This window comes from Dryobates pubescens, chromosome 16, assembly GCF_014839835.1.
Source record: "Dryobates pubescens isolate bDryPub1 chromosome 16, bDryPub1.pri, whole genome shotgun sequence".
Classification (NCBI taxonomy): domain Eukaryota; kingdom Metazoa; phylum Chordata; class Aves; order Piciformes; family Picidae; genus Dryobates; species Dryobates pubescens.
In genome coordinates this window covers 11,471,386-11,499,315 of record NC_071627.1, presented here as the reverse complement: position 1 = coordinate 11,499,315, position 27,930 = coordinate 11,471,386, and the positions used below count along the sequence as shown (strand labels likewise).

Here is a 27,930-nt window from a genome sequence, read left to right as displayed (position 1 = left end):
TCTCATTCTAGGTAACTGAATAAGAGAGCATTGAAACTAGGAAAATGTAATTGTTTCTATCTAAGCATGTCTGCTGCTTACGTCCACTGAGCAATTCCTCATTTGAAGGAATACTGACTGCAATTCCATCCCTCATTCCTGAGTACCTCCCCAGGTACATCTCCACCAATAACCTTTTCTTACTGTACAGATCAAAGAAAGATGATGTCATGCTCCAGATAGTGAGGTAAGTTGAAGTTTCTCTTAACTGACTATTTTTGTTCTTTGGAGGGGGGATTACCTGGGCTCCAGCTACAGATGCAGAAACCAGTGTCTACACAGATAGCACGTCAGCATTTTTATACTGCACATATGTCAATATTTCTGTATGTAATTACAAGCAAATAGGGTCTGCAGGAGCTTACTGATGTGTAGCAGACAGAATATTTTCAACACTTTGCTGTGCTTCCTTGTTTACTTATTTATATTCAGACAAAGGAAGTGGTAAGGCTGAATAGCTGACGACTTTTCTCAGAAGAGACCATTTTGTGTCAGAGGAAGCAGTATCTCTCTTGGAAGCCCTAACAGAGTAGTTCTAAAGTGAAAAAAGCCTCAGGTTCTAAACAGAAGCAGCTGGGTATCAGGCAAGAAATTACTGGACAGACTGGAGGTGGTGACAGGCAGGGAATATATGGCTATTCCACCCATGTGCTGTTGTGGACTTTCTCTAACTGCCTAGAGGAGAAAACTCAATGGATTCGCGAAACCTTCCCTACCGTTCCGATGTGGTTACCTGGAACCCAGAGGACTTGGCAGCGTATTTTAGGACGGTAAGTTTGTGTTTCATCTCGGTATGATGGAAGAACAAACCACTGCAACGCTGCAAAATTTTGTATTTGCATGGGCAAAGCTTGCTGCAAAATTAAAGGCAAAACTGCTGACAGTTAGGAAGCTGATCTAAACTGGTCAGTGAAATCTAGAAGTGAACCTTTCAAGTGTGTTTTTAATTGGGTATAAGAGAAACCATGCACTGTACTACAAGAACTGTTGACATACCACATATTGACAGTAGAAGGCATTAATGTGTGAAGATTATGAGTTTTCTAGGTCTTCTTCAGTGACTCTTAGAAAAGAGTTTGTTGGGTTTTTTTATTTTTGTTTCACATTCTGGTTCACAAATGAGCCTCTGGCTGTCTTTTCTTATCCCACCTATGGAAACTCAGTGAGGACTTCAACAGCTCATGGACACACAGAATTCTACTGTTTTTAAGCTCAGTTAGAAAACCTTTTTGCCTTTTAGTCTGACTTCCCTATTCTAAAACTTCTGGGGCAAAGCTCATGGCCCAGGATTGCCAGCTAACTCTTCCTTCTGTCACTGGTATGTTTTCTGATATCACCTTGTGTGGCTACGTAGGAATTCTGGTTCTTTTGACATCTTTTCATTTGTGAACATCTACAAATCTCATTCTACAATACAGAGGAGTTTCTACACTGAAGAAATATTTTGAAAGACAATACAAGAATTCATTGCCAATCTATATCTCTACACATCAATACTGACACATTTGTAATTGCCCAGGCATGTGTAACTGAGCCAGTTTTACTGAAATTTCATTTCTGTGCCTGTGTGTTCTCTGTAAATTACTCATTTTCCAATCCATATCAGAAATAGTGCTTGCACCATTTCACTTGCAAGTGAATACATTCCTCCTAGAGCCCAGAACTGTCAGACTGAAATTTAACATTCAGATCAATCAAAAGATTTGGGAATCTTTTCAAGTAATGCCGCCACACCTGGTTGATTTTCAAGTGAGCTCTCTGACTAAACTTGTAAAACCTGGGGCTTCATTTTGAAATCATACAAAATTTTGTGTAGCAGTGGCTCCTATAATTCCATGAGCTTTTTCTCTCAGTTCTTTCTGGAGAGTTGAAGCAAGTTTGATACTAGAGTGCAAAACTAGCTAACAAAGACAAGCAGATTGAATGCAAGATCTGTGTCTGCTGTATCTCCAGAGAAGTGAAACTGCCAGCTACTTGCAAACCTCTGATCTTATGGTATTTGGGTTAGTGGCACAGGAAAGAGAAACACAGAATTTGAGATGGCACAGATGAGATCATTATCAGCAGGCAACTTCAGACAAATGTCAAAAACATTACATGGTGCATGGTGGTTTGGATCACCACTGCCAAGAGACTAAGAAGGAAATGCCTTCCTGAAAGTTTTGCTAATGATATTCTTAACAGTGATAAAAGGATTAGCTGTAAATTCTGTCACAATTTTGGAGCACCTCCCCTCTACCAATCCAGATACCCACACACACCTCCAGCACAGAGATAATCTTGACATCCCACTTGTGGGGAGGAGAATCAGGGAAAAAGCTTCTTAAAGAAATATGTGTGAGACAATAATGTCATCATAAGCCAGCCAGCCCTGAGCAGCAGACATAAGTGACTAGACCTTATCCCCATCTAACTCATACAATTTCCCTCATACATATCACTTAAGGGCCAATTGTTTTAGCTTAGGAATTCTTTATTTGCTGCTGGCTAATACATTTTGCCTGCAGCCATATGTTCAAAGTCTAGGATTCAAGTCCAAGAGGGAAAACCAAACTTTTGCCCCTCCTAAACGGAGGTAATTGTGTGATGATTTTCAAAGGAGAATCACATTCAAATCTCTCACCTGAAGTAATTGGCTATTACTGCTCTAATGAAAAATCAAACCAAAGCCTTAAGATACTCACTAAAACATTTCAGAGTCATGTTTTGCTAAAGGTGGCCAGTTGTTTTTCTAAGTCTCCCAAATTACTGTTAAATTTTTGCCTGGAAGGACCAGGAGCTTTCTCTCCTTATGTACATGACCAACCTATAAAATGCCTGTCCTTGTCCTAGATGCTACTGTATTACATAATATTGTGGGAGAGCTTTCCAAATTTTAAAGATAATTTCCAGACATTATTTCCATTCATAAGAGGAAGATTTTTGAACACAACATTGAATTCAGCTGCAGTTTTTGCTCTGCTTCCTGTTTTCCACCTTTTTTTACCGCAGTGAGTACCGCAACTACCCATTTGCCAAATATTTCTTTGGGCCAGACAACCATGAGGTGATTTATAAATGTGAGGAATTACATATTCCTATATGGATGAAAATCCTCAAGTCCATAGAAGACACTTTGTATTAAACCATGTTTACAGAACAAAATGAGCCATGTAGGCAGGCTCCAGCATATAAAAGTTGAAGCATCTACCCCAAGGTACTTGTATATCTAAACGTCTTCATCTATTCTTACAATTCAGGGTGCAAAAATCATCTCCTTTTCATTGACAGCTAAAGTATAAGGACTGTGAGAAAGTCGTGAGGAAGCACAGCATAAATGGACAAAGGTTCTTGGTAAGTAGAGATGTAAAATTCCTTCCTGTAAAATCCCAGTCAAGTGGTTATTTTGACTCCTTCTTGCTTTGCATTGGCAGATGCAAAGCACTTTGCTCACAGGTGGTTACTGAGGTCTGAGAAGTAAAAGCCTTTACTAAAATCAGCCCAACATATTGCTTGAAATATGGAGTGCTGGGAACCCAAGCATATTGTTTGATATCCATGTATTTTAGCATTTTTTAAACTGACAGGGAAGTTTTAAACCACAACTTTGTCTTATATTCATCTCTTCTTTTATAGCAATTGCTTGTTTTCAAATACTAACTGCAGAAAACTCCCACTTACTAATTGTTCTCTCCTACTGAAGAAATCAACTTGATCAGAATGACTGGCCTGCTACAGTAGTCAACTATGTCATACCTATATAGTTAAAATTAGATTTTTTTTCTGCAGTAATAAACAAAATCAGTGAGCTTTATGAGCACCAAAACTAGTAAGCAAAGTCCCAGTGGTTTCTATCAACATGTCTCTAGGCTTTACCAATAGCTTTGGCTTCACTTCAGAAAAGCTGACAACTTCCATCAACATAGCTGCTGTTTTCAGGTCTTAAATACACAACCCAGGAGATGTGTAAGGACTTTTAGTATGACTTCATTTCACTTCTACTTTGTTTCCAAATATGAGCTATTCTGTCTTCCTCCAAAGTCATTTTGATTATTTGCATAATAAGTCATAGTGGGGAAACCTATGCATACCTCTTCTAAATGCTTCTTAATTTTCATTCACTTGTTCTAATATATCAAAATTTTGACATTTCATTGAAATGCAACACAAAAACATTCTAGCACCTTTTGTGCACAGCACCTCCTTCCTCCTGGTTGAAATCACAATTACTCAGGTTGGTGAGAATTTACCCTACTAATCCCTAGAAGAGTATCATTAGCTCAGGAACTAAGGATCTGGAGCTGGAGCAGGAGTTCTTCCTCTGGAACTGTTATGAAATTCTGGAATTTTGTGAGATATAAACAACAAGATCAAGAACTGTGTGATCCCTAAGGATTTTTGTACTTTTCATTATTTCCAGAGTGTTTCCTTAAATACTTCTCTCAGAGTGCAGCATGCCTTCAGAAGCAAACTAGGAGGTTCAATTAGTACTTCCCTATTAAGTAAACAAGCAGCTACTTGGATCTGCTGTGACTTTTCTAAGCTTTTGACCTACTTCTCAACTGTATCATGCACAACAGGTTCAGTTGTTAAACAGAACACCACCTCAGCTCAGGATTAATCTTCAGTCAGAGCCAAAGGTGCTCTTCAGCCCAAGTTTTCCAGCTACATTACCATCAGAATATGTGATTTTACATATAGTGTGATGTTACAAACAAGGTTCCTAGCATGTAACACCAGCAAATAGGCTGTACTTTAAAATTTACAGTTTTACCTTGAAACTTTGCATCCAGACATAATTTTGCCTGAATGCACTACAGAAGCACTATAGCTTCTCAAATCACTTAAATACCAGATTTTTTTTTCAGTTGTACTAAAAAGATGTGAGACAAAGCAGTGTAAAATTAGAATCTATGGTAGAAGTTTTCCATTCTTACCAGGAACATTGCATATTGCCTTAAAACAACAAGTGTTTAAAAAGGCATTTGAAATGTTCCATCTTTTTTTGTTTACTGCAAGAAGCCTAATTCCAAAATTGCCAGGAAGAACACCACTGATGATTTGAAGAGACTGTGTGTGTTTTACCAAGATGTAGCTTTCTGTTTATTTTTTCATACTGTCTACTGAGATGAATTATTGTATCTCCAGACTTCTTTAATAATAAATCCAGACAGAATATGTTTTCCTATATGTGAGGTGATGGCACAGTCAATGAACAGCAATACCCAGAAAACTACAGAAGGAAAAGGTGGGGGGCATGGGGAAGACTTAAAAAATAATCCTGGACATTTTTTTACTGTCAGCTCATCTGCTTTACCTTATGTATGTCTGACAGCCTCTGCGGAGAAAGCTGTTGCAGAAGAGGGTTTTAGTTCCAGCTCTTCTGGGAAGCAGAGCAGGGATGGATTTTAACCTTGCCTGAAAGGCAATGTGACAATGTAACACCAATAAAGAACTGGGTTAAAACCCAAATCAGAAAAGCAAATGACTGTAACTTTGCACAGAATCTCATTAATTGGAAATTAATCCTGGAAAAAGTGGCTCATGTGCTGGTAAACAAATAAATGTACCCAACTCTCACCTGGTGAGAGATGGTTTTACATTGTATTTCTCCTAAAAACCTTTGAACAAGATATCATTAAAACATTCCAGCTACAAAACTGCTCCTCTGTGAAGTTAGATGTGATTATTTTGTTGAATTCAAAAAAGTACACATGATGTTTATTAGCTTCCTAGCTAGTTCAATAGAGCTGGTAGCAATAGAAAGTAAAAACTGACAGGCACTAAAGCAGAAAAAAAATATAGAGAGGATTTTTAATGGAAAAGGGTTCACTTCTCTGATGAGCCTTGGGATGGGCAGGGTGTGATCTTGTATTGCTTTTCTATGCACATTATATTACCACCAGTTGAAACTTCATGCCATGCTCTTAAATGTCAGTCACAGTGTGTTTCATGGACAATTTTGTGATATATGCCATGTGTTTCCTTTTCAGAACATGTCTGAAAATGATATTCAGAAATTTCCCAAACTCAGAGTGCCGTAAGTAAAGTCAAACCAATTTAATGTTAAAAACATTTCAACTGGTCTGCAGAGAAATCTCATAGGAAATATCAGACAGCTGATTTGCAAGTGATTAGTTAGCGACCTGTTTACTGCAGTCTACTGAGAGAAAAAGAAAAATGATCCAAATTCAAAGGTGTGTTGTCATGACTGCTCAAGTACGACAATACAATATAAAAAAATATTCATCTGGGAGATATTCAAGAGAATTGATCCATAAATTCTTTGACTGACAGCATCTACATAAAGGCTAAAGTCTTTTACGCAAGTATTACCTTCCAAGGATGATTTAACTATTCATTGCTTAAGTGTTGACTTCATCTCAGAGGGAAAAAAAAAAAAAATATCTGTCATCTACGTACACAACAGCTGAGGAGTTCAAGCAATTTTCTCACAAGCTTTTACTTTTGGTAGGCATTATAGATCAATCAGTCTGGAACATATGATTCAGTATTAAAGTGCTTTCCCTAGCCCCTGTGGATTAGTCCCTGAAAAAGTTTTAAATTTATCTGAATAACTTTTATAGTTTCATAGAAGTTACTAAATGAAGAGCAATAATCTCGTTAAGTCAATAAAAATCAGAACAAAACCCAACAGGATAAAAGAAGAACCTGTACATTTGTTTTTAACAGCAGTTTTACTACTTCAGAATCTCCACAGTGACAGAAAGCGCTTGCTATTGACTTCTAGTGGGGTACATTCACACCTTACTTTTCTATCATAATGCACCTACTAAGAACAATTTTTCTGCAAGGTGAAAGACACATTAACACATTATAGTTATAGTAGCTGATACTTCCCAAGAGTGCTAAACCCTGAGCATATTCTGTGAAAATACTTAATGTAAATAGCCAGCATCGCACTTACAGCATTGGCCAGTGGATCTAAGAAAAAAGCACTGATACAAGAGATTGTTCTCCAGTAACTTTAGTGGGGTTACACTTATCAGCATCTGCAGTCATACAAGGTTTGCAAACCACAACTTACATACATAGAGACCTCAGGAGATGGGGGTGTGGTTTTACTAAATATATACATTTGCGCAAATCAACTGATCAAGTTTAGAATAGAACTGTGTCGTTACGTAGGCCAACAGTGTGCACTTGCAGCCCAGAAGGCCAGTCACATTCAGAAGTGCAGCCAGCAGATGGAGAGAGGTGGTTCCACTACTTTGCTCTGGTCAGACCTCACTTGTAGTACTGTATCCAGCTCTGGAACTCTCAACAGAGGAAGAAAAATGACCTGATGGATTGGGTCCCAAGGAGGGCCATGAAAATAATCAGGGGACTGGAACATCTCTGCAATGATGACAGGCTGAGGGAGCTGGGGTTGTTCAGCCCAGAGAAGAGTAAGCTCCTGACAGATCTAATAGCAGCCTTCCAGTACCAGAAGGGGGGCTACAAGAAGGCTGCAGAGGGACTGTTTACAAAGGCCTGCAGTGATAGGATGAGGGGCATTGGTCTGATACTAGAAAAGAGTACATTTAGTTTGGATGTTAGGAACAAGTTCTTTCCCATGAGAGTGCTGGAACACTGGAACAGGCTGCCCAGGGAGGTAGTTGAGGTCCCATCCCTGGAGATATTCAAGGTCAGGTTCGACCAGGATCTGAGTTACCCAATCTAGTGGAAGATGTCCCTGCTGACTGCAGGGGAGTTGGACTAGATGACTTTTGGAGGTGGCTTCCAACCCAGACCATTCTATGATTCTACGATTACATGGGGGTGAGTCTGGGGCTTTTACCAAAATCTTCAAGTAGGTAGCAGTTTTCATTACAAAGTGTGATAGGCCATTTTCTGTGATACACATAAAAACATCACAATCTGTTATTAGTTTGAAAGTTAACCTCCACAGGTGCACTGTTTTGAAAATTAAAATGCTTCATAAAATCTTTACAACTACTCTCCATTAAAAGAGAATAACTTTCTCATCCTAGAGAACTTTTCTTTTATCTCTCTCACACATCTGAAGTCCTTTATCCCAACAGTGGTAGAATGAATTGAACACCAACTGCAGTGAAGTGAACAAAATCCTGTTTGCAGTACTTCTTTGGAGGTTGCTTGGGTTGAGTTTTCAACTTCCTGCCAGTTTTAAGCTAAGTGTCTGGTGGAGAAGGTAGAAAGAGAACTCTGAGTAATATTTTCTGCAAGTGTTGTTGCCTTATCCTCTCCTATCACCCACTCCCACAGCTCAGGAAGCAGTGTGGTTTTGGTACTTCCTTCCTCACATGGCTACAGACTCACTGCTCAGCATCGACCTTCTGTCACAAGTTGCTTGCAAATTGTTACCATTCTAAACTACATTTTCTTCTAATAATCTCCCTGAGGCGTTGGTTTGAAGCATTTTAACTAAACTTGAAGTAAAGATCACACACTGGATTTTAAGCAGCAAATTATTAATTTTTTTGGCAGCAAGATAAGGTGAATGTCTTCCTTACAGTTTTTCCTCAAAACCCAGATGGTATAAATTCTCACAGCAGCCAGCCCAGGTTTAGTCCATAAAGCCTCCAAATACTCAGGTCTCATTCATACACATAGGTGTCTGAACTAAAAGAATTATTAACTCTAAAACCAGTGATCTGCATTTTACTTTTTTAGAATAAAGAAAATAAACACAATACTATGAAAGATCATTCCTCTGTCTCTTCTACAATAGAGAATAAGTTTCACACACAAGTTCTATAATCCACTGCTCAACCAAAGCACTGCTTATACAGTGCTCACTGCAGAGTGGTTCCTGATATTTCACATGAAAATTATTCACACAACCACTTCCTTATCATCTACAGCAGAAGGAAGTTACTTTGTAGAAGAGGCACAGGCAAGAAAAGCAAGAGAAGTCCTACGGCTGTAATTTGGCATTGCACTTGCTTTCTATGCTGTGCCTGGGTAACAAGGTCAGAATTAGACAGCTGTGATCCTCCTGAAATTATGAACATTTGTGCATGTGCCTATTTAAAAAGGGGCAAGGATAACAATATTTGCTTCAAATCAGAAAATTGCAAAGTAGTATCTTAATAAAAAGCAAAATATAAAAGAAGTATTCTTCCTATGCCTTTCTGTTTTCATACTTGGATCCTTGAGTGCACGTTCTTGACTTCAAAGTGCCCATCTTCATCCTTTTCTGACAGCACACCCACACTGATCTGAAATTGCTTGTTATCTGATACTTACTGGCAGCCTGATCTAACCCCATAGCACTTGCCATAATCTAACAGAGCAACCCTGTGCCTGGAATTTATCTCTTAATCTGAATTACAGTTAAGGCTAACATTAGGAAAGTAACAAGGGCAAAAGAGGGGATACTGAAAATAAGATAAAGATTTTTAGCGTGGTTCAGGAAGAAAAGTAAATAGCATGGTTCTGTTGGATTTTTTTTTTCTAGGTATGAGATTGCTTGAAAACCTGCTTTCCTCAGGTTCCAGAATAGGGAAGAAAGTAATCACCATTACTTAAAGAAATGTTCTAGTACATGATTACTGCTCCTCCCTGGGAGTGTTAAAAGCCAGGTTGGATGAGGCCTTGGGCAGCCAATCTAGCTGAGAAGCGTCCCTGCCCTGAGGTTGGAGCAGATGATTTCTAAGGTCCCTTCCAATCTAAGCCATTCTATGATTCTATGTCTACCACCTCCAAAGTTTCCAAGGCTTAGTGTTTATTTTTAAATTTGATCCAACAACACAGGATTCTATCTATGTTAAAAAAAAGAAAGAAAAAAAAAAAAGAAAAGAAAGGTTTAGTTTACAGCTATAATGCAGCCTTGCACATGGTAAATACTGATTCTGGATCACCAGCTTTAATTTAGTAAATATTGAGGGAAAGCAACTAAGGAAATAACCAAGAAGTTTTGAGGAGTTTTTTAAAACTTTGTATTTCTTTTAAATAGAATTGTAAGTAAACTATGTCAAGAAATAAACCGAAATGAAGGGAGGCTCTCTTTCTTGCCAAAATGGTAAGTATAGCACTTCAGTTTTCCTTCTCAAAGCATTCAGGTGTGTCTTTTCTAGACGGTTTCCAGATTGATCAATAATACTTGGGTCAGAGGGACAGCCTGGAAATTGTATAATGTCATTCTTTAAGTACAGCAAAGCCTGAGCCCATGAACACCATAGATGCTTCTGCCGTGTCTGAAACCAAGTAATGCAGACATTTCATACCATTTTTTTCACCTGAGTAAATTAATCTTGAGGAACTCTATAAAGCCTAGACACATCTCATTGCATTAATAAGTCATCATTAATGCATTTCACAGACCTATACATCATTACACTTTTCAATACTTCATGACTTATCATTGTATTTAATATTCTTGTTATAGAAAAAGAGAAAAAAATGCAAGAATATTGCATGAGAAAAGAAGAGTTTATATTCATATGCAATGAAAATCCATCTGTGCCACTTAACATGATTTTACATCATCTCATAGCATAATTTTACACCTTTCCATTAGCTAGGATTCAAAACTAGAAGAGAAAACCACAAAAATATTTATCAACCCTACAAATATTTCTGAACATAACTTTCAGCAGCATTAATAGAATTAGTAAAGAAAGTTTCTGTTTTCAGGATTTGGGCCCCTGGTAGATTTATTTCATGAGTCCCTTTGTTTCTAATCACTCAGTCTCACTGTCTGGGATTTTTTTTTCAAGTCAGTTTAGCTTACATTAGGATCCTGTACATGAAATATAAAGAGTGTGGTTTAGGCACTTTGTGCAGTGTTAAACTCTTCTATATATCCTTCATTCTACTGTTAAAGCCAACTATTACCTTTATTTGCAACAGATGTTGTTATTTTTTAAACATTTAAAGATTGCAAATGCAAGAAACTTATTTTATATTTTGGTTTTGTTGTAGGGCCCAAACACAAAAATCTCTTGAAAATCCAGGTAAGTGTGCACTGGCACATAGTCTCTAATCACAAAAGTGTTGTTTAAAAATATTGAAACATTAGGTTAATCTTTGCAGGGCAGAGAAATAGGGGAGTGAGGGGGGTAAACCCAAAAATTAAAAAGGAAAAGACAAGAGCACACAGAAGTTGCAGAAAGAATGAAGAGTAGTTACAGGAGAATAAGTAATCAACTCTAATTTTAAGACAGAATAGCTGGTGAAGAAAGGCAAGAGCAGAGACTTTTACAAGAGCATCCTAAAACTGCCATTCTCTAACCCTTGACATGAGTCTGTGCTTATTCTGAAAACATTTTACTTTATACTTAAAGCTGGAAGTGCAGGACAAGCTTGATGTGACAACACATACTGTCTCACAGAAAGACAGATGGACTCTTTGTTTTGAATCAGAACATTATTTGTAACACCTTTCATGCCTGCCTGCCTTTGACAGGCTTACTTTGTTCCTGTGACACAGTATTGTATTTCAAAACTGATCTGGGATTTGCTGTGTCATTTTTGTCAAGTTATATCTTGCTGGTTTAAAGCTTTACATGCTAAGAGGCCTGTGGTTATGCTTCTTTACACAGGATACAGTCAAGACGATGATGACTGGTCTTCATTTGTGAGTATCAGGATTAACAAAACCTACTGGCTGAGCACATCACCTCTCCTGTAAGGTCCCTTATTTCTACTCTAGGCATCACAGATGAAGTAAGCAGTGACAAGGGGTGTTAGAATGAGGAGAAAGGGGAGCAGGAGTGTGAACAGTTGGAGTAGCAGCACGCAAAAGTCTTCACTGAGAAAAAGGGTCTCCCCCAGTAATGCAAGGCAGAGCTTCAGAATGGCAGCCCTATGACCCTAGCTTAAGTAGATGCTCAAGTAGATGCCTAGGACCAGGTCTCCACAGAACCTATGATGAATTTTATGTATCTGTTTCAAGCACTTGAAAGAGGTGGCTGGTAAAGGGAAGGCTCTTGTGTATTCAATGGTGAAACCATGCCATTTTATCCTCTACAATTGCTCTGTCAAAGAATCTAACTATTTGAAATCAACCGGACTGTAAAAGTTCCTTTTGCCTTTTGGCACAGAAAACACGTTGGTAAACATCATTGGAATAAGCATACACAACTCAGCTAGCTAAAGGAGCAAGCTGACTGATGTACAGTCTGGGTTTATGAAGTTCTCTCACACTGACCAGCGCCAATGGTTTTTGCAAAAAATGGAGAAGGATTTTTACAAATCACTTGTAGCTTAGTTTGCAGGGGATTCCTGGCTATCTTAGGGGAACAAAAAGTGAAAGTAACCACCTACAGAGAACCTGGGCTCTATGGCAGTACAGAGCTAGTCTAGACCTCTCAGTCAAGATCTCAATGACAACTTGAGTGTTCTTTTTCTGGAAAGCCCAGAAGATATGTGCAGTGATAACTGCCATATTTTTATTTCCTCTTACAATGTCTCACAGCTTGCAGGAAGCTGGTTTTGCTCTCATCAGCAGAAGGCACCAAGACACATATCAAATACTTCATTATTTTGGAAACATTTGTAAAAAGTTGAGTTGCAGTGTGTAAAGTACCTGCTAGTGAGTAAGAACAAATACCAGCAAGCATCAACTGCTGCTCCAACGTGTTTCTAGGAAGCACTGAATTGGTTGGTGGTGCCTTTTCTATTACTAAAACAGGACACTCTACAATAAGTTAACACCTTATCTTGACCTTCTACTGCAGTTACTGTTTTAAAATGTTAGTCATTTCCTTTTGTGAGCTGTTGAGTGCTGTATGCATTAATAAAATGCTGCCTTCTTTCCTCATCTTATTTTAACTGAGGTTTTTTTCACTCAATCTAGTTGTAAAAACCTAATATCCTCCGGAGTGGCAAGTACTACAGGGAAAGGCCACAAGAAAATTACATTGAGGTGTTTAGTGTCCTGTGACAGCACCCATATTTTATGTATATTTGTAGGATGAAGATGATGACTATGAAAGCCCTGATGATAGCCAGGAACAGGAAGATGAGGCTGACTATGAATCACCTACAGAAGAACCTGAGGAAGCAGAACATGACAGTGATGGCTATGAGCCACCACCATCCAATAATGATGAAGCACACCACAATGTCATATTTCCCGCTAAGTCTCTTTCAAACAACACAGATTATATAGGTAATTACTGAAAATTAATACTCATTAATAATGTCTTAATTAGATTTTCACACCTTATCAGCCACATTTTAGCTGTATGGTAATGAACTACAGAAGATCTTTCTCCTTGATGTCAACAGTGTAGCTCATGAACAAGATTTAATGACAGAGATTTACAGCTTGCTGGTGGCTTTGTCACTTTTAAAGCTAAATTTTCTGCTTCAGACAAGCTCTGTTGGAGTAAGAATTTTTCATGTGATGTGTGCATTTTTTGGCCTTTGATTTGAATCTGCATGGAGTTAAACATGTGCATACTGTTTTAGCTTGAGTGGCAAAACTGAAACACAGTAGTCACAACAGTAGCAAAATAAAACAAAACAAACCAAACAAAAAACACCCCACAAAACCAAAACCTCTCTCTGCCTGTCACTTTTTGTGTCTGCTTTCTCAGCAGCCTGCAGCTGTGGAGTCAGATACAGGAGTATAATCTTGCTATTTGGACTGGCTGATGTTTCATACAAGCACTGCACTATAGTGTATGAAAATACAAAGTGTGGGCCAGCAGGCTGGCAGGTGGAGGCACCTCACTGCCAAAGAGGAGCCTGCAACTCCCAGTACAACACTGATCATAAAGCAGCTGTCGATTATACTCTCTATATATAAACTTCAGTATGGAGATTATTGTGACAGCTCTTTTTTCATAAGATCTGATGAGAATAACAGAACAGAGCTCCGTGTAGTTGTTTAGTTTGTGATTTTTGTTTTCTTTAGACAGACCTCCAACAACTAGATCATCACATCAGCCTCCAGTACCACCCCAGCGACCTGGCGCATCCCCAGTACCATCCTCATTTGGGGGAAGAGCTGCTTCAGTATGTTTCTTTCTCAATATTTTCACAGAATATATCTTCTTGAAGAGACCTCAAAGATCATCCAGTCCAACCTTCAATATTGCAATGAAGGGTCAACACTAAAACAGGTCCCTAAGCACCTGGTCCATAGGTACCAGGGATGGCGACTCCACCACTGCCCTGGACAGACCATTCCAATATTTGAGATCCCTTTCAGTGAAGAAATATTTCCTAATATCCAGTCTAAACCTCCCCTGTTGCTTGCCATCAAGGAGAAGAGGCTGCCCCCTCCTCACCCCAACCTCCCTTCAGGTAGTTGTAGAGAGCAATAAGGTCTCCCCTCAGCCTCCTCTTCTCCAGACTCAACAACCCCAGCTCCCTCAGATGCTCCCTGTAGGCTGTGTGCTCCAAGCCCTTCACCAGTCTCCTTTCTGGACATGCTGCAGCACCTCAATATCTTTCCTACAGTGAGAGGCCCAGAACTGAACACAATACTCAAGGCGTGGCCTTAACCAGTACTGAGTACAAGGGGATGATCACAGGATGACAGGATTTTTTTAACATGTGTTATAGCCACATTTTCCTGAATGTAGAAGTTGGGTTTATCAATTTCCTTTGCAGCACCTTCTTAGAAGCTCAGGTGTAATGCCATTTTTATTCAGATTATATAAAGGGAGAATTTTAGCCATCAAAATAGATTTGAGCACTGTTGCAGGATGGCCATTTTTTTCCTAGAATACTTAAATTTCACGGGACAAACACATTCAATTATTTCACATTACTTGGTTGTTTCTTCCACTGGAAATCTGCACTCGAACATAAATGCCTCTTCTGTATAAATTATAGATCTGTAGTAGATGTCTCTTTGTTTCTTTAGTGATATTTGCAAAAAGAAGCTAAGACTAAGTCATTCCAAGCTGTACTCTTTCAGTTGTCCAACTGAATTAAGAAAACATCAAAGTTTAAGGGAGTGTAGAACAAGAACCCTGATGACACAGATGCTTTCCCATTTTCTGTACTATGAATACTGTGTCTTGTGCTGTTTACAACTGGCACTATATGTCCAATATATGCCAGAGGAGATCTACCTCTGTATGGAGGAAAGTTAATTTAAAAATGTGATAGAGGGACCTTTAGTCTGTTCCAGTGCTCTAGCTTACATATAAACCACAGAGGATCGTAGATCATGAGCTCTCGAGGCTGCTGTGCTAAATTGTTGCCCTCCTTCCTCCCTTTTTTCCCCCCCTTTTTTTAATAAGCACGAACAGTGGAAGGCATTTGTCTGGAAAAATCTAGGTTTAGACGCAAATATCTTTTGCAGCTGCTCACAACACAATGTTGCCCAATCCCAACTCTCCCAATAACATGGAACTGTCCATTCCCTTCCTGCCTCAGCCAGTAACATGCACTTAATATGTACTTCCCAACTTCAAATTTACTTGCCCTAACATCAACATCACTTGTCAAAACTCACACTTGCTGGTGTTAGGGACAAAGATACATCAGCATTGTTGAAGCTCCTGTTTCTTTCCTTTGATAATACCCTTGCCATCCCCAAAGAGGGCATGCCACCAGAGTATTCATTGTGAACTGAAGTATGTGGAGGCAATTGTGTATCTAACAAAACCCCATGAAGGTTGCTCTTCAGGAGTATTAATGGCTTCTCTCCTTCCTGTGTTGAGCAGAAACCTACTCCTTGTGCTGTACCAGAGACAGAGATTGGCAGATGTGGTATGGCGGAGTTAATATACTAAAATGAAAACATAAAGGTCACTTTAACCACATGTAAAATGTTTGCCTTTTTTTTTTTTTTTTTTTAGCTGCCTACTTTTCCTCCTCCACCAAGCAACAATGATTTAAGTAGAGACAGAAATATCAAGCCCTTCAAACGTAAGTGCAGCTGGATTTCCTTTGTAAAGCTTTCCCACGGGCTATGCAGAGCTTCACTTCTCTCTGCTCTTTACACAGAAGCAACACCCGTTTGTGGCTATGCAAATTAAAGATATATTGATCTGTACCAATAAATTATCTTTCACAACTTTTGTGTTTAGCCCCACCTCCTTCCATAGACAGAAGTACAAAACCCCCACTGGATCGCCCTGCTCCACCTTTTGACAGAGAAAGTCCCATATCAGGTCAGTATTTACATATGCTAATATCAGTGGGGGTGTTAAGTATTAAAAACTATCAGCTTGAACATCACTCATGCAAAAGACCAAAGGTACTGTAATCCAATCACATACAAGATGATCTGTTTATGAACAAATAATGTGAGTACAGTTCTTAAACTATAAGAGACATCACATCTGGAAAGTAGTAGCCCTGTCTCAGGACTAGTTGAACAGGAAGAACTTACGAGATTCCTGTGCCATAAAAGTTTGATGTAATCTTCAGTGAAGGAGCAAGGATATCTGTAGCAGGCTCAAAGAGGAAATAACGTTTGCATACGAAGCTAATGAAACTCTGCATGCACTACTGTGTGTAATGTGACACCCAGACTTGGAAGAACGCTGAGAACTGAAAAGACAAAGAAAAATAAAATACATTTGGGTTAGACTTGAAAGCCATATCTTACAGCAATCTGAAGAGACTATTCTATGATTTTCATTCATTATATAAAGACTTCCCTCTACTGTACAGTGGCAAAAACATATCCAGTAATTCAAAGCTGAACCATAGAAAATATGATTGTAAGACTGACACACTGAAATTGCAGTAAGAGATATTGCAACTCTGACATCTCTTCCAAAGCCAAAATATTTTTCAGGCATATATCTAAGGAGGCTGAGTGCTACAATCTTCAAAAAATGCTATTCAAAACATGTTTGTATCTTATGAAGATTAAATAATAACCTTACCTTTCATTTTGATTAAAAGTGAGCTTTTCCTGCTTTCAGGGCGGAAGCCAAGCCTTCCTGAAAAGGTAAGGTCTCTTTGGTTTGGTGCTTATTTATGTTTTTCACCTGTTTTGATACACTTACACAGTCTTCTGTTGTTTTACAGCCTCTAACTTTGCAGCTAAGGTAAGAATTTTGCCTCTCAGATGAGAGTGTTGATGCCAGTATTGTCTGGTCATTTCTGAGTAAGCAGCTTTTGGCCTTTATTTCATCATCTTGCTCCTGCTTTAGATCCCTGGGGGAGCAACTAGCAATGATGCCAAAGCCTCCTGTCCCAACAAGTGAAAGGTATGAACGAGGCAATCCACCTCCTCTGAGGAAGCCAACACCTGTAAAGTAAGTGTTCAATTAATTGAAATTTAATAAAGCATAAATTAAATATTAAAAAAATACAGAGAAGCCACACAGGATGGTATAACTTATTGCTACTGCATGACAGCAGGGCCTGGGGATATCAAAGTTTTGCTTCACAAATATGCCCGGGGTTATGCTGTAAGGTATGGAGATCTGTGAATGCAGAAAAAGCCTGCCCAGTCATATCTATAACAGCCATTACACTGGGCATCACTCACTTCCAAGGTGCATGCTTTTACCATCAGATCAAGTTTTTGCTCTAGGGAACTTTCTTTAATGAGTTCTAGTGCCTCTTTATTTTTTTTTAGGATGTTAGATGAAAAGAGCTTTACTTTCCTACTGTGGATTTTACCAGCCTGCAGAACTCCTTAATAGCAAACCGCATTGTCTAGCAGAACTGGATCACTATCCAGCATTTTTTAGCTGACTGGTATCTGAGCAGTGTAACTGATCTTAAAACAAACCAAGAAAGTAATCGAGATATCCAGTTTATCCAGGATGATTTATCACAGAAACAACAACTGGGAGGCTTATCATGTGCTCCAGCAAGTTCAAGACTTGAGGCCTAGTGTTCCATCATTGATAAAACTTGTTGTAAGCTTTAATCCTATCATCAACTCATCGTACATTTTCCTTGTTGACAGAATGAAAATAGGCCAAGGACTAGCACAATATCTTAGAGAATGGCTGAAAATTAGAATCTTAGATATTTTTATGACAAAAAGAAAAGAAAAGAAAGGAAAAAAAAAGCCTGCATTCATTGGGTCTGTAAAACCTGCTATAAATTCATGTCTTAGTTGAAAACATGGCCTAATGCCCACAAAGTGACTGAGTAACATTCTACCTATGATTCATGTTTTGTTTCCTCTGTTTCATTACAGACAGGGTTGGCCACCGCACAAAAGAAATGGAGTAAGTATAGTCTTAAAGCAAATATTTAAAGGTATAGGCACTACAGTAAAATGTACGGCCCACATAAACTAATAATTCTGGAAGAGGTGAACTTGTTTCTTTTATCAGTTACAATAGGTACTCATGAATCTTCCATAGCATGTGGTTGCTTTCTAGAGTTCTCTGTCAAGCTCAGTGTATTCTCTGAGTACTTTATCTTACATGACAAAAAGGGTAAGTCCAGAACTTGTTTGTGACATGGAAGAAGTGATTTTGCTTACACTAGGGTTTGGGGTTTTGTGGGCTTTTTCAGCTTCAGCTGATGCAGGGATTTTGCTTTCAGATAACTGTGAGAACTTTACACTTAGTGCTGACTACTTTGGGTCAAGACATACATCTCACAGATTATTTGTAAATAACAACTGCATGTTAGCTCAAGAGCTTTAAAAATTACTTGTTGTTGCACAAAGAGGGAAACCCCAGCATTTTAGATGAAAGAAACAGTATAGATTTTAGTAACTTCCAAGTTACTGTTTTGCAAAATATTCCTAAGAACACTGCAATAATGTGGTGCTAATGTGTGTTTTCTCTTGGCTCCCCAGGAAGAAGATGACAGTAAGTATTTATACAGTGATTTTTAAAACTTCAAAGTCTTTCTCTGTCTTAGTTCTTAAAAGAAAAAAAAAAATCCAAATGATTACAGAGCTGTTTGTCTAGAGCCATTTAATAAAGTCAGATAGTATCTTGACAGGTTGTAGAATGCTTATGAAGTACCTCCTGAAGTTTTATATATTAAACCTCAAAACTCAAGAACACAGGAAATCTATAGGTAGTAGCTTTCCTCAGTCAGCCAGTTACAAGACAGCAGGATTTCTTATTTATAAACACATTCCATTTCAAAGATGTGTGATCTGCACACAGCATCAAACAGCTGGGCATGTAAACCTGGAATTCTCTCCCTTTTTAACGGAAGCCACAGTCAAACCCTGCTGATGTTAGTCCTCAGTGCAATGTTATTTACTCAAAGAAAAGAAGCAGAGATTGTTTCATGAAGTAATAGCATTTATAAATTACTTCAGAGTCTTGGTTCCTAAAATTAAGTTGGTAAAGTGACCCTATAACAGAAGCAGAACATTGGACCAAGCTCTACAAGCTATCATTACCTCCGAGACTCCATAAAGAATATTAATGCCATGCAGAACACAGTTAATCCGTTCCATTCTTACCAGTAGTTGAGGTCTGAGGACACTGCAAAAAAGCAAGTAAATTAGTTTATGTTGTTTATGATGATATGTGAAAAATCTCACAAAGGAGTGAAGTTCAAGAAGGTAACCTCAAATCCATTATTTAGAAGCAATATAGCAGACAACACATGTTTATGTACCACCTTCAGCTCTACTGCTATCAAAGTACCTAAATTGTGGCTTAGCCAAAACAGTAGTTAGAAAATGTAAATGCTGCTAGAGCCTATTCCAGTTTATTTTTCAGTTCTCAGCTAATTATATGAATCTGCAATCTGTAATGAGCATCTCTTCATTCTACCTCATTTAAGAATGTCTCACACAAGTGTTAAATATCCTTCTCTTCCTCTCCACAGCACCCCAAAGACCAGTGCCACAGCTGTCTTTGCCCCCTTACAGCTCCAATACATTCCCATCCAGATCTATCAAGCCTCCACCTAAGCCAGGATCCAACAATTTGGCTGGTGCAGAAAGGTTTGTTTCACCTATTATTGTGGTCAGTCTTGAATCTTAATCTCTCTGAAATTTAGCAAATAATAGTATGTATGTGGATAAAGAGTTCTCAGATGAGCAGTCCATTATTTTTCAGCCTATACCCTTGTTAATCTGTGGCGGCTTTGCCATTAGAGAGAATCCTTCATAGAATTAAAGGATTAACTGAAGCAGAAAGTGTATGCTAGGCAGCCAAAAATAAAATAAAATAAAATTTTAAAAAGCAATAAATCAGCAAATCTCTCTTTTGCATGTCAAGCAAGTATTTCAGGACCTACAAAGTACAATGCTGCCATTCCAGAGGTATTTGTCCCAGGCCTGCAGGATCCATAAGCATGACAAGCCCTTTTGGGGAGGGATCAAATTCTCCTGCAGAACTACACAGGATGCAGGTGTCAAAGAGATTCATCTTTCAAAGCATTCATCACAATCTAAGTGCCTAAGTGCTAGAACTGTGACTATTAATTGCTTAGAAAATAGAAAACTCCACAACCTCATTGTCTGGAATTGAATTTGAAAGAATTTCAGAATCACAGAATCAGCTAGGTTGGAAAAGACCTTTGAGATCATCAGTTCCAATCTATCACCCAATACCATCTAATCAACTAAACGATGGCACTGAGTGCCTCATCCAGTCTTAAACACTTCCAGGGATGGTGACTCCACCACCTCCCCAGGCAGCCCATTCCAGTGACTGAAGAGCCTTTTACTAAACTTTACTGCAATGGTTAATAATTCCTATTTAAAATTCGGACCTTTCCTTCAACTATGATTTTTTCTAACTTCCAAATATTAGGTCATTACATCTTCTTTTACTAGATGGAAGAACCCTTAATTAAATTTTTATTTGTGATGTAGACTTAGCCTTTGATAAGTTAGAGTAGGCTCTTTGAGTCTAAGCCTCAAATGCATTTTCTAATCTCTGTATGTTTTTGATGGCTCTTTGATGAATTCCTCCCATTTACCACTATCCTCTGGAACTGCTGATGCCCCAGTAGAACAAACATTACAGTAGCAATATCAAGGTCATATGCAAATACAAACTATTCCTGTGATATACACTTCTGCTTATATTCAAACAGCACTGCCAAATTTTGCTATACTAGAGGCCTCCATTTGGCTGATTGTCTACCATGAATCACATCACGATGGGGTGTTTTTGCTCTGCAACCATAATTCACATATTCATTCCAGGGCTTTTTGTACAGCTCATTTAAGCAGAAGAGAAATATGAACTGCAAAGGAAAAGCATGCAGGGAGTTTGTTCCCAGCTAGGTGAAGAAATTAAAAAATAACCATATATTTAAAATGAATGATCAGACCTTTCATTTTGAGAAGTTTTGGGTGTAGACTCTGGGATCAGACCATTAAGGGAAAGGGAGGGAAAGGGTAAGCACAGGGAACTGTTACAGTGCTGTATTAGCTCCATGCTACTGCCAGATCATAGCTCACAGAATCACAAAAAGGTTGCACTGGGAAGGGCCCTCTGGACATCATTCAGTCCAACCCCTCCACTAACGCAGAGGCACCTAGATCAGGCAGCCCAGGTCCATCTTCAGACAGCTTTTGAATATCTCCAAGATGGGAGAGTGCACAACCTTTCACAGGAAACTGTGTCTATGCTCAGTTGTCCTCACAGTGAAAAAGTTTCATGGTGTTCAAAGGGAACCTCCTGTGTTCATTTTTCCAGGCAAAATTGTCCCAGCTCCCTCAGCCTTTCCTCATATGTGAGATCCTCCAAACACTTACTATGTTAGCGGCCCTTCACTGGGCTACTTTCGAGTAGCTTCACTTACATAGCTGCAACACTAATGATGAGAAACTGCATTTTCACCATCAGTGTTAAAGAGGCCACGTGAAAAATGACTCTACAAGTAGAACTCCACAGACAGAAACATCTAGCAAGCTGTTGCCTGCTGTAGGGGATTCAAGTAGTCATTCTATATGGAAATAAGCTTTCTGCATTGATCCTGACACAAAAATCTTGGGGGCCCATTCGCAATTATCCCTCTACTTATTGACAGATACTGAGCTTCAACTAACAGTGGGTATACTTACATGAAGAGGAGGAAAGACAGAGTAAAACAAGAAAGAGAAGGCTCTCCTCATCCTTCATGGGTGTTGAGAGGATCTCACATTCTGTAAAACAAGCACAAAATTCCAGATCAGTTCTTCAGAGCACAGCCACGTTCAAGAGCAACTTTGCATTTGTCCTGACTACTTAATCTTTTTTTTATTTATTTTTTTTTTTTTTTTTTACAGTGGTAGAAACCTGTCTTCAAGTGGCTCACTCCCACCACGCTTACATCTAGGTTTGTATCCTGCATTGCTCTAATTTTTGTACAAAATATTTGTACAAGTAGGTTTTTGGTTTTTTGCATATGGGAACAGCTGCTAGTGGCAGTGACACATTTTAGTTTCCACATACTAAGAAAGTGAGGTACACAAAGAGACAAGGCACTTCTAACTGTCTCTATAGAAACTGGAGGTGCCCTCAACTGAGTAATTGTGGTACAGAAACTGAAAAGGTGTAACCTTTAAGTTCATCTGATTGCAAGGAAACCTGAACAACAAGAATTCAGTTAAAGCTTCTGTGCACCAAGGATACATTTGTTTAAAGTGGCTGTTTTTCAAACTAGCCTAAAACTGATTTCAATCCAATTCAGAGTGTCTTGTGAACAGACTGGTATAAATTCTTTATGCCTCACAAAATCAAGACAGCACACCCTGTATGCACTCCACAGGTGAAGTTGTTTTCCTGGGTTTAATTTATTTTTTTTCTACTTTATCTTTGAAGGTAACAGCAGCAGATCACCTTCAAGAGGCACAGCTGACATAAGACCTCTATTGCCAATTCCTAGCAGACAGACTCTTCACCAGTCAAACACAGAGGAAGATGAGGTACAAAGCATTGCAAGTATTAACCATAACTTCTAAACACAGAAAAATTTCCAATTTTGAGAAAGAACATTTCTCAAAGCTGTTTTTCTGGTTTTCAGTCACTGTCAGGACGTTAGTAGGTGCTTTCAGTTTCCTTTTCTGTATCAAACTTTAATGCCTTATTTTGTCTCCACTAAGAAAATCAACATAAGCAAAACTCCAGTAGAACAAAATAATTGTTTACTTTGTTTGCGGAATTGCCTTCCACTAACACCACATTTTCAGTTCTCTTTCTATAAAGCTTTGGTGAGTAAAGAATTAATGCCCTTTAAGTGCAGTTTTGTCTCACATTTCTTTAAAAACAACAAGTTTAGAGCAAACCACTCCCAGTGATAACAATGCTGGGCAACCATACATGGTATGTTCACAGGAAGTCCGCATTATAATCTCAGATGATAGTTTAAGAAGAATAAGCAATACAATTATGGAAAACCCACAGAGAAATGAAAGCAAAGGATGCTAATGTCTGAGGGCAGACAAAAATGGCAGTTAAAATTCATCTTTTACTGGGAATGTTCATGAGTAACTGGTTTCCTACGTTGCCTGCAGACATATTATAACTAGGTCTGTAAGATTTTAAAATCTATCAACGTGACAAATAATTTCAGACTTATTTAGTGTCACCATACAGCAACAGGTACTAGTATGATCCCTGAGAACCTACCTTCAGAGGTTCTGTACATAAACCCAAATATCCCTCACACTCAAATGTCTCTTGACTTCTCTAAATGTTGTTACAATCACAAACTGACTCACTGACAGCTGACTTTCTCTTTCTCCCCTCTCACCAACACACAGGCCTCACTTAGTGATGAATGGTACGTTGCTGACGTTAGCCGGCCAGAAGCAGAAGCGGCTCTTCGAAGAATAAACAAGGTACTCTTTAAATCTTTGGTGATTCTCACCATCTCCTAGCCAGGTGTCCTTGAAGTCACAGGGGAAGTGAGCAGGTACATAATGTGGTAAGATTGTAGCTCCAATATAGATATTTAGAGAAAGGGATTCACCTTGGATATCTTTACTTGCATAAAAGTTACATCTAGTCTAAACCTGCCATGAAGGCTATAGTTTTCCATAGCCCAAGAGGACAAAGCAGTTTCACCTTGCCTCTCCTAGGAGTGACTTTTTTCTGGAAATAGTTCTCTGGCACCACTGAAGAATTTGTTTCAAATTCCAAGTTTTGGATAGCTTGAATTAGAGGAAATGAAAAATACACTTTCCAAGTTGTATGTACCAGCACAATGGATTACAGAATCAAACAGATGAAACCCAGACCTGATTGCACATGTGGAGACAAACCAGACCATACCCCGTCAGTGTGGGGAGTCTGTCTACTCCATGTTGCTTCTGAACACATGCAATTAGATAAAGATGATGTGTACATAGAATCATAGAATTGTTAGGGTTGGAAGGGATCTCAAGGATCATCTAGTTCCAACCTCTCTGCCATGGGCAGGGACACCTCACACTACATCAGGTTGCTCACAGCCACATCCCGCATGGCCTTCAAAACCTCCACAGATGAGGCTTCCACTACCTCCCTTGCCAACCCGTTCCAGTGTCTCACAGAGTCCTAACATCCAATCTGAATCTACACATTCCTATCTTTATTCCATTCCCCCTAGTCCTACCTGACAGCCAAAAAAGCCCCTCACCAGCTTTCTTGTAGGCCCCCTTAAGATACTGGAAGGCCATAATTAGGTCTTCTTGGAGCCTTCTCTTCTCCAGACTGAACAGTCCCAACTCCCTCAGTCTGTCCTCATAGGAGAGGAGCTCCAGCCCTCCAATCATCCTCATGGCCCTCCTCTGGACACATTCCAGCATCTCCAGATCCTTCCAAAACTGGATGCAGTACTCCAGGGTTCTCACCAGAGCAGAGGGGGAGAATTACCTCCCTCAACCTGCTGGCTCTGCTTCTCTTGATGCAGCATTTCTATGCCTTGTACTAAGGTACAGCTTATGAAATCACATTCAATGGCTTTAAGAATGGATGTTTCAAAGGAGGACTTGTTAAAACTGCCTTTACCAAAATTGCAAAGACATTATATCATCATTTTGGGTTTCCTGACAATAGATCTCAAAGAAACCTTGATTGGCGGTTTGGCCACTGGTGTTTTGCTTCCTTCTTTAATGGAGTCTCCTAATTTATCACCTCTCCTACTTTCCCTAAAAATCTGTGTTTGTATCAGACAGGAAAGTTTTAAGTCACAAATTAAAAGATAAAACCTTTGAAAAATGACCTAAACTCTTTATTAGTGCAATTTCTCTCACCAGGTGGAAAAAGATTTCAGAAAGAAAAACAAACACACACACACTCAACACTCCAAGCGCTCCACTTAAGGTTGTTATGCCAACCAAACCCAGAAGTGACCTTTAAGTTGTCATCTTTCATCTCTTCATCTTTCAGGATGGAACATTCTTGGTAAGAGACAGCTCAAGGAAAACAGCTACTCACCCATATGTACTGATGGTGCTATATAGAGATAAAGTGTACAACATCCAGATTCGCTACCAGGAGGAAAATCACATATATTTATTAGGAACTGGCTTAAAAGGAAAAGAGGTACTATGCATTTTCCATATTACTTCCCTTCACATGAAAGTGTCTCCCGTCTCATTCCTCAGCTTCAGGCTACTTAACCTAGCACCTGGTTTGCTCCGGTGGAATTCTGTTTATTGTCTTAGAGTTGTTCCTGATATATTATATTACTGTAGGAAGTAAAATCTCCTGTTTGCCTTAGAATACATCTCTTAGAAATCCATACGCCTGGTTATGGTATGCTTGTTTAGAATTAACATATCTGAAAAACGAAATACACAGCTGAGTGCAAATCTGTATCTGCCAGCTTTACTGCTTTGCACACAGACTGCTGCTCTACTTATGTGCAGTTGGATTTACTGGCACCAGACAGAGCAGTCAGCACACGTACTGCAGTTCTGACTGAGTCAGAACTTACCAGTCAACTCATTGAGGTGGGATCATTGTGTCAAGCAGAATGACAGCAGCACGTATCAAACAGGCCACGACTGCATAAATTAACCGCACTGCAGTTGGTTGTACACATACTAGATTAACAGTTATTGAGCTACAAGATTAGGGCAAGAATGAAAACAGCTGATCTGAGAGCATTTACTGACCTTGACAGATAGCTAAATGTTTAGAGGGTTTGTTTTTTGTGTTGGTTTCTTCTTTTTTTTTTTTTTTAAGGTTAAGTTTGTTTGTTAAAACAGAACAAAACAAAACCTTTTTCCAAGGTTTCTGACATAACCTTATTTTATTTTACATTTCACAGGATTTTTCTTCTGTAGCAGATATGATTGATTACTTCCGAAGAACACCTCTCCTTTTAATTGACGGGAAAGACAGAGGTTCCAGAAACCAGTGTATGTTAAAATATGCTGCAGGACATATTTAATGAGACCTCAATGAAGATACCATATAGAATCAAAGACTACTGAAACTTATAAACTTAAAGATATTTCCATTTTCTGCAAACTAAAATGATTAAGTCAGTACAAAAACTCTTAAGGGGAAAAAAAGAATATGCTTGGGGGGCAGGTGGGGTAGGTATTGTTAAATTATGCCTTAAATGTAATAAAACACCTCTATAAATATGATTGTCCTACATCTGTTTTTTTTCACTGTCCACTAATCATATGGTACATGAGGAATATTTTTTCCAGCATATATTTTCTTGAAATTATTTCCACACTGAATTAGAGGAACCATAAATAAATACTAATAACAGATCAGATCTGAGCTGCAGCAGTACTTATGTTATTTAAAGCAATAGACTCAAACCTTGCCAAAACTGAGGAGTAGGCAAAAGAGAACAAAATCCTGTTTTTTCCCCCCAAAGTCCACTTCCCAATAGATCTAACTACAGTCATCATCTTATCATCATGTGGTTGTTAGTTGGCAGCACACTCTCAAACCTCTTCGAAAGCAAACACGGTCAGGCTGAGCTTTGTTCCTCTTACTCAACTGTTTTCTGGGTTTCTGTATTTTTTTCAAGAGAAAGAGTAGCAGTCGCAATTCTAAAACATAAGCTGAGCTGAGTACCACTGAATACTACTACATCAAGAGTCTTCTCCTCTCCTTTGTGAAGTGGAATATATCCAACTCTGTCTCAGTTTCGTAGTATCCTTGGTTTTCTGGAAAGATCTTGGTTTGATAGCTGCGTAGAAGTATCACTTGGCCATTTGTGTGTTTCAAACGATACACACAAACCAAAACTCAGGGCAGAAAAATATCTTCTGTGTATACCCTGAATAGCTTCTCAGATAAGACAATCAGATTTCATAAAGACTTTAAATATGTTTTTGTAAATGTTATCTTCCTTTCTAATATATTTAGCTATGAGCTGGAATTCAGAATTAACAAATTTTATTTCCATGACTGAAGAAAAAGATGAAAAATCAAACGTTTAAACCTCCTGAGCTGGCAAAACCTGTCATTTACAGTCAATGTTTTTTTAAAACACTTACTAGTAATCTTGGGAGGAGAAAAAAAAATAAAAATCACTTATAATGTATGTTTTCCAAACAATGCTAAAATTAAGGACGTCATCCCCTGTATTGCCTGTGATCTTGTGAGCTGGAGCTTTTAATTCTGTTTCATGGCACCACTTGAAAAGGTTGACCCAGACATACCTACTGTGGAGTTGTGGTTTATTTCTTTGAAATCATTTCACTTGTGAAAGAGGAATAAATGGTAAACTAGGCATAACAAATTATAGCACTGTGGTTTTTTGTTTTGTTTTGTTTTTCAGCAGGGTACATCTGTATTGGATTCTTCAAATAAATGTATTTTGTATATGAATAAAGGCACACACCTCAACATTCAATTATGTCCACAAAGTATGTTTGAATATTAATAGTAATGAACGACATAAAAATACTGACTTACTCAAAGTCTGGACCAAGAAAATTTCATGACAGAGTATTCAGAACATTAACTCTAGAAAGTCACTACAGAAACCAGAATGAAAGTACTTTTGGTTTCCCAGAAGCACTTTGCTCTTTGTCCTCCTTCCTCAATAATACTTTTAGAATGAGGAAGGCAGACCAAATGGCAGGTTGCAGATCCTACTTCACTGTCTGTTTCTTATCCCATCTCCCAGAGCACAGATGAGATGAGGCCAATGACTTGAGCTGAAATTATTTAA

At 38.7% G+C, this 27,930-nt stretch overlaps 1 protein-coding gene across 1 annotated transcript; it reads left to right on the top strand.

The window, feature by feature from the left end:
• Window positions 1–533: 533 nt before the first annotated feature.
• LCP2 (lymphocyte cytosolic protein 2) lies at window positions 534–26,277 on the top strand. Its single transcript, XM_054168350.1, has 21 exons — window positions 534–809; window positions 3,310–3,372; window positions 6,012–6,058; window positions 9,959–10,024; window positions 10,927–10,958; window positions 11,547–11,581; window positions 12,919–13,117; window positions 13,868–13,968; window positions 15,768–15,837; window positions 15,999–16,082; window positions 16,845–16,870; window positions 16,951–16,970; window positions 17,076–17,180; window positions 18,080–18,110; window positions 18,692–18,704; window positions 19,687–19,804; window positions 22,085–22,134; window positions 22,620–22,723; window positions 23,561–23,638; window positions 25,170–25,325; window positions 26,056–26,277. Exons 1-21 carry the CDS (start codon window positions 732–734, stop codon window positions 26,176–26,178), a joined length of 1,599 nt encoding a protein of 532 aa, XP_054024325.1. The 5' UTR covers window positions 534–731; the 3' UTR covers window positions 26,179–26,277.
• The last annotated feature ends 1,653 nt before the right edge of the window (window positions 26,278–27,930 follow it).